The 13,567-nt window shown below is 54.1% G+C and overlaps 1 protein-coding gene across 1 annotated transcript in view; it reads left to right on the forward strand.

Annotated features, from left to right (window-relative positions):
* The first annotated feature begins 8,798 nt into the window (after positions 1–8,798).
* GALNT16 (polypeptide N-acetylgalactosaminyltransferase 16) overlaps positions 8,799–13,567 on the forward strand; it is a 79,829-nt gene continuing 75,060 nt past the window's right edge. The window contains exon 1 of the mRNA XM_028508024.2: positions 8,799–9,320. Within this exon, the coding sequence (XP_028363825.1) occupies positions 9,144–9,320 (177 nt within the window). The 5' untranslated portion in view covers positions 8,799–9,143. The remainder of the gene's footprint in view (positions 9,321–13,567) is intronic.

Below are 13,567 nucleotides of genomic sequence, written 5' to 3' on the forward strand. Positions count from 1 at the left end.
CGACCAACCCTGGTGGTGGGCAGGGGACAGCTCCTGTCTGGGAGATGGACCTTAAAGATGGCAGCTGTTTGAAGGCAGAGTGGCAGTGCAATAGGTAAGCCACTTGGGAAGCCAGGGGCAGAGGAATCAGAGCAATCAGAGGAGGGGGGGAGGGCAGTGGGGGACTCTGATGTGATGGGCCTGCACCCATCCAACGCAATTGTCAGAAAAGGAGGCAGGAGAGGAAGGCCAGGTGGAAGCTGGATGTGCTGAGGCAAAGCTGTGGAGGGTCTGGCTCTGGGGATGGAAACCAGGGGAGCCGGGCCCTGCAGGGGCGCAGCCCAGCCCTGCCAAGTGGAGGTGTGTGGCGTGGGGGTGGGGCCAGGAGGAAAGGGAGCCTTCAAGCCCTGTCTCCCTACTCATCTTTGGTCCTCTTGCTCATTTTTCTTTCCTGTTCCTGTCCTCGTGTCCTGTTAGCAGAAAACAAAACAAAACAAAACAAAACAAAAGGCAGTCTATCTTTGAAAGGGAATGGCAACATCTGGAGAATTTAAGGCTGCACACACCTCTGCCTTTGCTGAACTCTGGCTGCTGGAGCCAGGAGAGCCAGCTCCTGATTGGAGTCCTTGAATGGAGTCCCTATACTGGCTTGACAGCCCAGCTGAGTGTCAGCAGCAAGGGCAGCCAGGTGTGATGCGCAGCACCCACAGAGCCCTCCAGCCAGCCGTGGTGCAGCAGGGGGCGGGGCTTCTAGCCAACCCGGCTAGAGCTGGTCTTAGGGAGGGTCTGGGCTGGGGGGGCCTCCAGTGTGTGATGCCGGCCCATCTTGGGCTCCTCTCCCCCAGGAACTGAGCTGCAGAAAGGCCTGTGGTAGAAGAAAGAAAAAGAAAAACTTCTCTTGTTTCAAAAAAAATTAATGGAAGAGGTAATAAATGCATGTGGCAAAAAATTAAAAAGGTACAAAATATACGAGCCTCCCACTCCTGTTCTCAAGTTCCCCTCCTCGGCGGCATCCCTCCCTGGACCGGCCAAGTTCTCGTACATTGTTCTCATTTCTCCTTTTTAGGTATGCTGCAATCCAGAAGTTTTCAGATTGATCCAGTGGAATATTTTAAATTTTTTGGATGTATATGCATGTATGTAATACATTCAGGGGAACCAAATGATAATAAAGAAAATTATGTCTCAGTTCATTGCCAGTAATTCTTGCTAGGGCAGGGAATGGTTGAAAACATTGAAATAAGTCATTAGAATCCTAAAATGCTAGCTTTAGAAAAGACTTTCCAAGTCCTTTTATGCCGATGATTTTATCTTAAACATTCGAAAGAGGTCCAGGTGACTTTCCAGGGTCACCACGCTAGCTCACGGCACACCTGGGACTCATACCCAGGTTTCCCACCTCCTGATCATCCCCTGTGCCCAAGAACACACTAAATGCCCCACCTTTAGCTAGCGGCCTTTATAAACTATGTGATTTGGAAATGGAAGGAAAGACAAATGATTGGACATAGACTCAGAAGTTTTTATCATTGGACACAAATACAGGGAAAAAATCAGTAACTTCAGAAAAGAACGTAAAGTCAAATTCCAATTTGAAAATAGTGCACACATGCGCACAGGCATTGACAGACGATAAGGTGAAAATCAGTAATGCCCACCGTCCATCTGGACACCACCCTCGTCTGAGGAACTTGCACCCTTCGCACCCGCTGTCCAGGGCTAGAGGCAGAAACAGGCGTCTGGGTTGCTGGGCTGCAGGGAGAGACGCCAGCCTAGACTGGAGGGAGAGGACAAGTTGCGCATGGACACAGGGCCAGGACGCCGGCCGATAGGGGTGGGTGTGCTGGCCCTGCCACCGCAGAGCTCTGCCACTACTGGCCCCATGGCCCTGACAGCCCCAACTGCTTATGCCACTCACTAGGAGGAGACGCCCCAAGATATACACGCTGACAAAATGGCAGGATGTTTTTTGAAAAGTTCTCTCTGCTCTGACATCAGCTCCAGACACTGTGAACAGTTTCAGTATCCAAGTCAGATTGATGGGCCTTTTGATGGCTTCCGAGGGTGGCTCGGTGAGAGGGGGTGCGTATGACTGTAAACACTGGCTGTAAAAACCCTCGACTGCCTGGCAATGGTAAATTGCCAGTGTAGGTCTGATGTTACACGCCTTCTGCATTAACAGCTTTTTCTTCCTGTTCAATTATTTTGGCTGTTAACAGAGTGGAAATTGCACTTCGAAATATATCGATGGGTATTTTCAGCCTTGCTGAGAGCTTCAACATGTACACCATTCCTGGGAACATTCTCTTAATTTCTGCTTCCCAGTTCCTCAAGAAAAATACAAGTATGCTCTGACTGGTGTGGCTCAGTGGCTTGGGTGTTGTCCTGAAAACTGAAAGGCTGCTGGTTCGATTCTAGGTCAGGGCACATGCCTGGGTCGCAGGTTAGGTCCCAGTTGGATGCGTGTGAGAGAGATGACTGATTGATGTTTCTCTCCCTCTTTTTCTCCCTTCTCCTCCCTCTAAAAGTAAATAAAACCTTTAAAAAACAAAAATAAAAATGCAAGTATCAATTATAGGTATCATAGGCTGAAGGAAATAGCAGGTGTAAGACCATGGGTCTTAATTCAGAGTCTCTCTGGTCTTATCATCTGACCTCTCTGGGACCCAAATTTTGTTCCAGTTCTAGGTATGGGGTCCATCCTAATATGTACCAGGTGATGAGTTCCTTGATAAACAAATGAGTATCCTTCAGAGGCTGGAATCAGGGCATCTGATGGAGGCAGAAAAACAAAGCCTGCTTCTCTGCCTCTTCACAGGAGGGATCCAGGAGCCTTCATCTCTGATGTGCATGGCTCCTTCCCCATGCCTGGGTGCTGGGTACCTGGGCAGCCACCCCACAATGTCTTGCCCCGGTTGTATTCCGGTTTTCCTGTCTTTCTACCTGACTGGCCTCTTCCACTCCTCTTCCTGAGCACCAGACCTGGGTTTGCAGCTGCCTTGCTGAAAGGACCACAGGGACCTCAAGTTCAGTGGAACGTGCCTCTGGAACCTGCACCTCCCCCTGTATTCCCCATTTCAGTTACTGGTTACCTTACACCGAAGCACTTGTCTCCTAGGCAGGAAATTTTCATGTTATTCTCACATCCTTTTTCTCACCTCCACTGATCACCACATCCTTTGAGTCCACCTTCTTTCTCTCCTCCGATGTTTCTGCACTAATCCAGGCCCACAGAATTGCTTGCTTGGACGACTGCAACGTCATCATGATCCCCTGTCACTAGTCTTTGGCCTCCTCACTAAAATTTATAACTGATCATGTCATTCTCTGTCTCAGACTCTTGGACAGTTCTCCCATGGCTTACCAGAATAAGTCCAGACTTCTTACAAAAGCGTAGAAGACATTGGTTAACTGGTGCACACCCGCCTCTCTAACCTCGTTACCATCACCACCGAACACCGTACACACCAAGCCACGCATCATTCCTGAGCCCTCATACACTTCCACGCCTCAGTTCCTTTGCCTCTCTGTCTTCCAAGAATTCCCTTCCACGTCTTGCCTACCCATGTATCCTTTAAGACTCAGCTCTCAGACGACATCCTTCCTTGCCAAGAAGCCCCCTTTGGGCTTCTATGAACTCGTGTATTCTGGACCATTTACGTAGATTCCACCATTGTCAGAAGCTGGGATCAAGTTTTGTTCATTTTTATATCCCAGGCACCTAGAAGTGTCTGGCATGGTAGGCATTAAAAGAAGGAAAGGAAAGAAAGGGGCTGGAAATACCACCCCAATGGGCAAACAGGCATGGGCTTTACCACCTGAGTGGGCCGTGTGGCATTTTTCTGAGACAGGAGGGGGAAAGCAGCAGCCTGCTGCCTTACATACTTACTCATCCCTTTGCTCACTGCACAAATATTTAGTGAGCGTTGCCATGATGCCTAATACTGTGCTAGAAACTGGCGCTACACAGGCCCCACTCAGAGGAACTCCCATTCAAGGGAGTTCAGGCATGTGACAGCACGGGGCTAGCATTTTGGGCCATCTGGCCTGCTCGGAGGACCTCTGCCACTCAGCTCCACCGAGGCTGTGGAGGAGGGGACCAAGAAGAATGCGGCGGAGATGGGGAGGTCAGGAAGGACGTGGACAGTGTTCTGCCTCTGGGATCAATTCTGCTGGCCAGCTGGCTTTATTTATGTATTTCTCCTTTGTAGGAATTCCTTGCTGTTAACAAAAAAGCATTTGACACATTTCTAATTAGCCCTCAGACTCTGCAATCCTATTATTCCCAAATGCAACAGCTGGGTTATTTCATGATCAGTAAGAACATTTGTAGTTCCCGCAGTTATCCATCAAATCGGGGGCACTGCTCCCCTGACTTCTGATGGGGCTACAGAGGACTTCTCGCCCCTCATCCTGGGGCAGCAGGGCTTGGCTTCTGGCCCACGGTTGGGGGAGGGAGCCAGCTGCTTCCGAGGAAGCTCTGTTAGAGCACCTGGGTTACTCACTACGCACGCCCACGCTGACCTTAGATGCAGCCCTCCTTCTCCCTGGGTCCTGTTCCTGCACCTGACTCGGAAGTCCTTGACCTAAGAGACGTGCATGTTTCACAGAGCTACCCTACCTTTTTCCATTTCTGTCTTCCTCTTTCCCTCCCTTCCTTCCATCAAGGAATACTTAAAAACATATTTATTAATTAGAGAGAGAGAGAGAGAGAGAGAGAGAGAGAGAGAGAGAGAGAGAGAGAGATTTGTCGTACCACTTATCGATTCATTCATTGGTTGATTCTTGTATGTGCCCTGACCGGGGGTGTATTGAGACAATGGTCTAACTAACTGAGCTACCCAGCCAGGGCCATCAGCGAATACTTAATGAGCATGTACTATGTGCTGCTATACTCCAAATGCTGTTCTAAGCACAAGGGAAACAGTGGTGCACAAAGCACATCAGAACCCCTGGCCTTATGGGGCTGACGTTCCTGTGGCAGAAGCTGGTATGAAAAGCCATGGTTATCAGACAAATAGGATGATGACTAAGAAGACTCTTCGAGTTCCTTTCAAAGAGCCAGGTCTTCTCAATCTATCACGGTTTATGTAGACTGAACTTATAAATAACTTTCCCTTAGATGCACTGGTGCATTAAGTGCGGTCACCTGGCAGTGGGTAGCAGACGCGCCACTCCGTGGCTGCCTGACCTCTGCAGGCATCAGTCTCTCGTCTGTGACGTGGAGTGGTCACACCTTCCTCGCAGGGTCGTGGGGAGTATTCTGAGATCGTGTATGGGCGTAGCACCTGTTGCATAGTAACATACATTCTATTCACCATCCATGCCTCCTTTCCTGCTTAGAGCAGCCATGGGGGTCAAGCTGTTTCCCTCACCTACCTTCTGGGCCCCCACTGCAGCTGCAGCCAGGACAAGAGGCTTCTGAGTTGGCACAGGGTCTCAAGGGCAATGGGTGTGCCGTCAAGAATAGACAGCAGCAGAGGCTGGCACCTTGCTCTCCGACCCTCCGGCCTTCCTGCTCTGCCTCCAGTCTACTCAGCAGAAACTTGGGAAGAGGCAGCTACCCACCTGTAAGGGCAGGCGGTTGTCGTTGTTGGGCCTTGGGTGTGGCTGAGGAGGCCCGCTTGGGGTCTGTACCCTTTCAACACTGGTCAGCAACGCTGTGTGGGTGCCCTGGGCAGGCCCTTCAGAAGCTCCCCCTCATCCAGCCGCCAGCAGCAGTGCCTCCAGGGCACTGGGCCGGTTACTGGGCACTGGATTCTACATGCTTTATTTCACCCTACCTTTCCCAGCTAAGTTAAGGGCTGTCACACCCCAATTTACAGTTGAGGAAATTGACGCTAAGAGGTTAAGAACTTGCCCAGGTCACTCTCTTATATGTGACAGAACCCGCGATTTGAATTCAGGTTGTCAAACTCCAGAGCTAGGATCTTACACTGAGGTATGCCCTTTTTCTCCCCTGTTACCCACCCACTTCCCAAATCCATCCAATGCAGGGGCAGGGAGTTCCCTGGGGCCTCTGAAAACGCCAGGAGCTCACAGCCCTTTGCCCAGCTTATCTGAGTGCTGGCTTAAGCAGCGTTGAAAGAGAAGGGGACCATGCCCAAAAGCAATGCCACAAGGGAGAACATGCCCAATGAACTGGAAGTCCAAAGTAATGCAGTTGGAGGGACCTTGGAGGTCATTTCTCTGGATCCCTCCTTTCACAGAGAAGAAAATGGAGGCCCAGGAGGGCAGGCGAGTTCCCTGCATACAGAACTTCTGACCACCCTGCAGACTTCCCTGCGGTGTCGGAAACCCCGCACCGGAGCCCAGACACTGCCATGGAAGAAGGACTGAAAACCCAGCCCCACCGCTTACCTGCTGTAGGACTCTCAGCAACTGAGGGCCTCGCTGAGCCTCCAAGTCCTCATCCGTGGGTTGTGGGTGTGTTAGAGATAATGTGTGTGAGATGCCGGCACAGCAGCTGGCACCTGCTGTGTACTCAGTGAACTGTAGCTATTATTATCACTGTCGTTGTTTTAGAAGTTCAACAAATGTTAGGCAACACTGGCTCTTAGGTGTCACTTGATTCTGTGGTTCTGCTGGAATCCATTCCCAGGACCAGCGAGGAAACAACGCTCCCTGTCGCCTCTGAACACGGAAATCCGTCTCAGGGACGCTGAGGCTCAGCTCTGCGTCTCTTTGGCCTTAGACTCTGGAAGAAAGGCCGTGAGCTGCAGTCGAGGTAGCAGCTGCTAGTTCTCATCCCTTCCAGCAGGCCTGTGGCTTCAGGCCCATCACTCACCTTCTGTGTCAAATTTCTGTGGTCAAATGAGCATGGCAGTTACCCGCCCCCTTACCCCCACCCCCAAAGAAGTTTATTGAGTCCATCTAAGGAAGCGTTGGCTGAGAAGTCTACCACCACCCAGAGAGGCCACTGCTCTTGTGGAGTTTTCTGGTGGGGGTTGGGGGAGGATGAGGAAGGCCTCTCTTTGTGACAGAGCTACCAGGGAGTGACAATTTGGTGCAGCTGTGTAGCATCCTCACCGCAGAGCCCTGGGGAATAAGGAGTGAGACTTGCAGAAACTGCTAAACTCCAGCTGTTCCTCCCCTCCCACTCCTCACAGAGCCCTCCTGGTGCCCTCAGAAACTGCGCCAGCCTGGTTTCTGTTTGGTGTGGTCCTAGGACTGAGTCTGGAGTTTTTTACTAGGAGTTAATGTAATGAGTTTGGGTCCCACGTGGTCTCACCGGATTCTCTCAAAACCAAAGCCAACTAGATATGCGAGGGCCAGGCTGGAATGAGGGGAACAGCCTGTGGCCACCTGGCTGACCTGAGAGCCTGTGTGGAAGTGGGGGCACCAGGAGGGCAGTTCTCTTACGCTTTCTTATTGTCTGGAGATTCCTGTGGGGTCTGATTCCTAAGGAGCAAGGTCGCCCTGGCCTCCCACAGAGGACATGACCGCTGGGTCTGCTCCATGATTCCTGCCTCTGCTACTTGTGTGGTTCAGTCCTGAGTGCTGGAGAAATGGGGGACCGAGTGGTGGTGACAGGGGAGTGGCTGGAGTACGGAGGCACAGTCTGTGACACGTCTGTTTGCCTGATTCCTGAGGGGGCTTCATTTAGAGGTCAGGACCCTCTGTGGGCCTTCAAATCAGCTGCTGTCCAGCCACACCTGCAGGAAGCAAACTCCCTGACATCCAAGGGCCTCCTGAGCCCAGACTCGCCCAGCCTGGCCAGCCTCAACTTCCACCAAGACCTCCCCAGCACCCTGGACCCCAGCAACGCCAGGCAGCTCTTTTCCTTGAAAACACCAACTACTACCCTCCTTAGAGCCTTTTCTCCTGCTACTTATTCATGCAGCCCATACCCTGCCCTGCCTCCTCCTTCCCTGCCTCTTAAGGATTTATTCAAAGATTTATCCACCTTCTGCAAGAAGCCTTACCTAACTTTGCACTACATTATTTCTTCCTCTGTGCCCCCTACTTGGTTGGTTTATTTAACGTCTATTCATTTAGTGTCTGCTCTGTGCCCATCAACCTGTGCTGGCCTTCCAGAATCAATTTAGCCCACCTTGTCCCCTGCCTGAGCAAGCGCAATTCACGTGGGATCTCAATGCCGCCAGGGACTCGGGCAGAATCTCAATGACTTCTGTGTCCGTGTCCCTCACCACTGTGTTTTGTACTTTGTCCAAAGTGTCAGATGGAGAGGTGGCTTCTGGACTGGGCTCTGCCCACTAATTAGTCGCCTGGCCCTGAGCGAATCTTCCCGCCTGTCTGGGCTCTCTTCTTCCTGATGAAATGGTGATGATGGTACCTCAGTGTTGTCCAGGGGACAGTGAGGCAGGATAGAATGAAGCCTCACGAAAGCTGGGAGCCCCAGGCCAATCAACGTGTGAGGTGGTTGTACCCCTATTCTCTTTTCACTGTTGTGAAGCGGAGCTCTCTTCGAATGTCAAGTGCACTACCTTCCAATCTCTCCTCAAGGCGGGCCCTCGGTCGGCTTGGCATCCTAGGCTGGGGAGAATTCCGGTGCAAACTCGACACTTTCCTGTAGCCCAGCCGCCCCTTCCCATGGGCTCGCCGACCATAACTTAACGCTCCAGAGCGCAGTTCAAGCGCAGCCTAGATCCGCAGCTCCGCGGCGCGGGCCCAGGCCCGGGCCGGGGTCGCGCATCTCCAGACGGTGACTCAGGGCCGCTCGGCCCGGGGGTGGGTGAAGGTAGGCGGGACAGACCAAGGCCGCGCGGGGGCAGCCGCCGGGTGCTCTGTCTCCGAGCGTTGGGAGTCAAGATTGGCTCTAGCCCGTCGCCATTCCGCCGCGGGCGTCTGCCTCTTCTGGCCTTCCTCTCTCACCACTTCGCACCCTGGTGCTTCTCTCCCGGAGCGCAGCAGCCGGGACAGCCGGCGCGGGCTGGAGCTCTGGGCGGGCTCTGCGCGTGAATGAATGGGCCCTCGGGGGACGCGCGCACGGGGCTGAAGGGCATTAGGACCGTGAGGATCGCTCCGCGCGCCTGTCTCTCCCTATCACCCCCCCGCCCCCTCCACCTCTCTCCTTTTTCTGCTCTGCAGGACTGAGCAGCCGGGCGCGAGCGAAAACAAACAGCTGGGGCTGTGAGTGCCCCCACCCCAGCCCCTAGAGCTTGCCGGCCCCGGCCCTCACTCGGGGCGCCCGCCCGCCCACCATGAGGAAGATCCGTGCCAATGCCATCGCCATCCTGACCGTAGCCTGGATCCTGGGCACTTTCTACTACTTATGGCAGGACAACCGAGCCCACGCAGCATCCTCAAGCGGCCGGGGCGCGCAGAGGGCCGGTGGGAGGCCGGAGCAGCTTCGCGAAGACCGCACCATCCCGCTTATTGTGAGTCCTCCCTGTGCGCCCAGGCAGCCAGCCGGGGAACCGCGGCGCGCGTCCTAGACCCGCGCGGCTGCAGAGGGCGCGGGGCCGGGCCGGGGGCTGCGTGCCCGCCGCGCCCTTTCGGCTTTGTATATGTTGGAGCATTCCTGCACGTTGTTATGGCAACCTCCGTAGGGCCAGCGAGGCCAGGGCGCACGGATGGAGGAAGGGTGACAGCGAGTGGGGGTTGGGAGAAAGTGCTGCAAGTTTGGTGGGCCCCGCGTGCGCGAGCTACTGGGAACGTGGCGGCTCTCTCGGCACTGCGCCGCCGGACTGGGGCGGGGGGTTGCCGCCGCCTCGCCGGCTCGGGAAGGCGGCTGTACCTTGCGCGCAGCGAACCGGCAGTGAGAACCGCGCGCAGCTAAGCGCGTAGGTGGCCATGCGCACCCCTTCTCCAACCTACTGGGGGCCAAGGACATGGGGTGGGGGGATGTTAAGTGAGGCAGGGTCGCTGTGGGCTGTGCCCGGCTTTGCGTCACCTTCTTAGCCCGGGTCAACTAGAATCTGCTTCTTTGACACGGAGTACTTCCCACCAACACCCCTGGCGTTCTTTGGGTCGTGGAGAGGTCTCGTCCTGTACGAACCCATTGCCCCATCACGAACAGGTGAGCGTGCAGTGTCTGCGGCCGGGCTCGGAGATTTCCTTTCATGAGGTCAGCCTCAAGAGGTCAAGGCGAGCGGGGAAACAAAGGCGGCAGAGCACAGCTAGGGCCTCGGCGGAGCTGCTGGGGCCCTAGGCGCTCCAGGGACTTGGGTTGGGGCGTGCGGAGCCCCGTTGTCCTGCAGAGGGCGTGCCTGCCACCGCCTCCGCCCGGGCGCAGGGTGACGGCTCCGTGGCAGGGGCACCTGTTGAGGCTGGCGGCTCCAGGACCCGCGGAGAGGCCGCGTTCCGGCGGGTTGCGTTCTTCCGACCCGGCCGGGTGTCGAGCGACATCCATGGGCAGTCGTCGGGACCAACTGCTGGGCGGATGCAGCCTGGCTAGACATGGACCAGAGGGTGGGAAAGCAAAGTGTGGGGCCGAGGGTGGGGAGTCGACTGGGGCGGCCATTCTGACCTGAAGAGACAGGGGCCGGGGGAGGGAGGGGCTGAGGAGCTCCTGGGGAGATACAGGTCAGGAGGGCGAGGGCTTGTGTGGAGAATTTGAGATGTTTTTGCAGAGGCAGCTGAGCCCCAAGAATGTGGCTGTGGCAGTGGGGGGGTGTCGGTGTGGAACTCATATTCTCATCCTACTCCAGATTCTGTGTTGTGTTACCCACCCGGGAAGAAGTAGAAATCCCTGCAAAGGAACTGTATTTCCTGGCTTTGCCTGAGATACTTGCCTTGGAGTGTGCTGGTTTTCCCAGCACCCACCCCCCACCCCCACCCCACCCCATTCCAAAACCTCTGTCTGGTTGAACTAAATGGGGGTGAGCCTACTTAGCAGGAATTTCCCTTTCTGGTCGAGGGTCCCTGGCACTGGGACACTGGTTCCACAGCACTTGTGGATGTTTGGATAGAACGACTGATGAGGAAAAGCCTCCAGAGTGTTGGGATCAGGGTGGACTGACAGGTTGGAGTGGAACTGGCCAAACCAGTAGTGACCCAGATACCCTGGGAGCTGAGCTTCCACACCAAGGACTCCTCCAAGCTGCCCCCTTCTTACATCCAGTCTTGGTCTCAGGGTAGGTGGGCCCAGAGCCACAGGGGACTGGCAGTCTGGCCAGATGTTCTGTCCTCTGCCGAGGGGTGGGGGCAGGGTCTGAGCTAGAAGAGGAGAGGGAGGGGAGAGAGGAGGGAAAATGCGGGGGAAGAGAGCACAGGGAGACTGCTGCTCAGAACCCCAGGCTGGGTCTCATCACACGTGCCTCTGCTTCAGAGTCCTGACCTTGCACATGGACCTCTCCCCTTCTCCTCTCAGGGCCTGTGGAGATCAGCCGGGAAGGCTAGTCTACTGGGCCTGAGAGCCCCAGGATGGTGTGGGGGGAGGGGCACTGCTGGAGGCATGCAGCACTCCTTCTGAGGGGTGGAAATTGGAAGTCGTGGAGGGGGCTCCAGAGAACCTCCTCTCGCCCTGTCCTGGTCCCTTGGGGTTTTTGACTTGCTGCAGATTAGAAAGGGCTGTGACCTGGAAGCCAACTTGAAAGTGTGAAGCAGCCAGGGAATGGAAGTGCCAGAAGAGAGGGAGAGAGGAAGTTCCTGGGGAGTGAGTGGTAGAACCTTCTTTGGCCACATAGGGTAATAGTCAGCCCCCTCCCTGACTTCTTAAGCTTTAGTCCTGGGTGTCTGTTCCATAGTCATCGGTTCCCAGACGCACACCGCCTTGCGTTGTATCCCTGTCTGCTGAGGTAGTCACTTCAGTCATCTGCCCTGTCTCCTCACTGAATGTAAGCTACCACACAGGGACTATGCAGGAAGCTTCTCGCGTCCCCACGTGGATGCACACAGCCAGACGGAAGTACGAGTCAGATGAGTGAAGTAAGATTTCTGCCCATCTCCGGGAGCAGTCAACGGTCCTAGCTTCATAGCTCTCTCATACTTCATTCATTCCCAGCCCCAACCTGACTGCCTAACTTAGGAGATGGGGGAAAGCCTATCCCACTTCTTCAGGAGTTGAACCCTTTGTTCAACTAACTTAAAAGGAGCAGGTGTAGCTGAGGATTGGCTTTCTCCCTGAAATCTGGTTGACATCTCACTACTCTTCTTGCCATTCCCAAACACGTCTTGATTTGGTTGGGCCCAGACACTGTGTGGGGATTTTTAGCTTCTTAGAGAATGATGTGGCCAGCTCTGCTGACAGAGGATGCGAAAATTCAGACAGGTGTCGTCATCATCACTCCCCTGGGGAATCAGAGAGCTGGGTTTCGAGAGGGAGGGCCTGCATAGCAGCCGGGCCAGGAGGCAGCTCTGCCTTCACAATGTCGGGGCTATCCGAATCCAGCCAGATTGCTTCTGGACCTCAGAGGCGCTTCTTTGACATTGTGGAGTGTCGGCATGGCAACCATAAGGTCCTGATTTCTTGGGGAGGTCCCGATTTTTAATATTCTGTCCTGCTGTCAGCCCATGTGTCACAAATTTCGATGTGAAAAATTGGTCACAGACTCTGTAAAACTGAAGGGAGGCACTGGCTGCATCCCTCGATGGCTGCGTACAATGCCGCATGCAGGGTTTGTGATTTCTCCATGCTGTACTTTATGGGGAAGATGGTGGGTTTGGGGACATCCACTTCAATCTACATTGAGGCACGAGGGCACTGGACACGGTGAAAGCAGGAGGCAAAACAGGCATCTCTGGCCTTCCAGCTTCGGACCTCACAGTCGGGAAGGACATTGGCGTCGGGTTTGGGACCCAGGTTTTCCGCATGCAAATTCTCTAACAGGCGTGGATGGGGTGCTCAGGCCTTACATGGAAGTGTCACTTTACAGGGCTATTTTAAAAAGACTATCTATCATGGGTATTTTAAAGATAGGTAGACCCTTTTGCAACATCTCCTATTTGGAACCAAGAAGTTTTAGGCAAGAGTTTTTCTAAACTGGAGTTTCTTATCCAACCACTGGGATACTGCTGAGTGACCATGGATAAAATACTTAACATCTCTGGACCTTGGTTATTCTGTGTGTTAAATTTGGGTTACATGATTTCTGTTGATCCTTAGATAAGCTTATTCATTTCTTGATGTCACTAACTGGCTCTGAGGGACTTCTCCTGAAGGGCACTGTGAGGTGCATGGCTTGTCACCCCTGAGGCTTCGCAGGGATGCCCCTTCCCCAGCAGGAAGGAACACAGGTGGTGGCTTCCCGGCGCTGTTCCCGGAGAGCAGAGGCTTCAGTTAGCTCTGTCTGGGTTTATATTTTATTTATAATGTGTGCATTTTGGAACCGTGGGAATATGATTTGTTTAAATGGGAAAATGATTTTTTAATTAATTTATCTAGGTGCTGCACACAGAAAAGAGGGCGGGGAGGGAGAAGCACAAACACTCACAATCCCTCCTGCCGAATGTTGAGATTGAAAGGGCCTGGTTTTCAGTCACTGGGATCCCATCCTGGATCGCATTGGGATCTGCTCCTGGGAATTAGGGACAGACCAGAGGCACCGAGGCTGGTAAGGGCCCTGACGGTCTGAGTCACCTCCCTGGGAGGCCCACAGCGCAGGGGTATGGGATTAGTTGTAGGGTGCTGCTCCTTCCAGTCACTTATTTCTGTGCCGTGGCTGCTCCAGGGCTTGGGCCTGGC

The sequence above is a fragment of the Phyllostomus discolor genome, chromosome 1 (assembly GCF_004126475.2).
Source record: "Phyllostomus discolor isolate MPI-MPIP mPhyDis1 chromosome 1, mPhyDis1.pri.v3, whole genome shotgun sequence".
In the NCBI taxonomy this organism is placed as follows: domain Eukaryota; kingdom Metazoa; phylum Chordata; class Mammalia; order Chiroptera; family Phyllostomidae; genus Phyllostomus; species Phyllostomus discolor.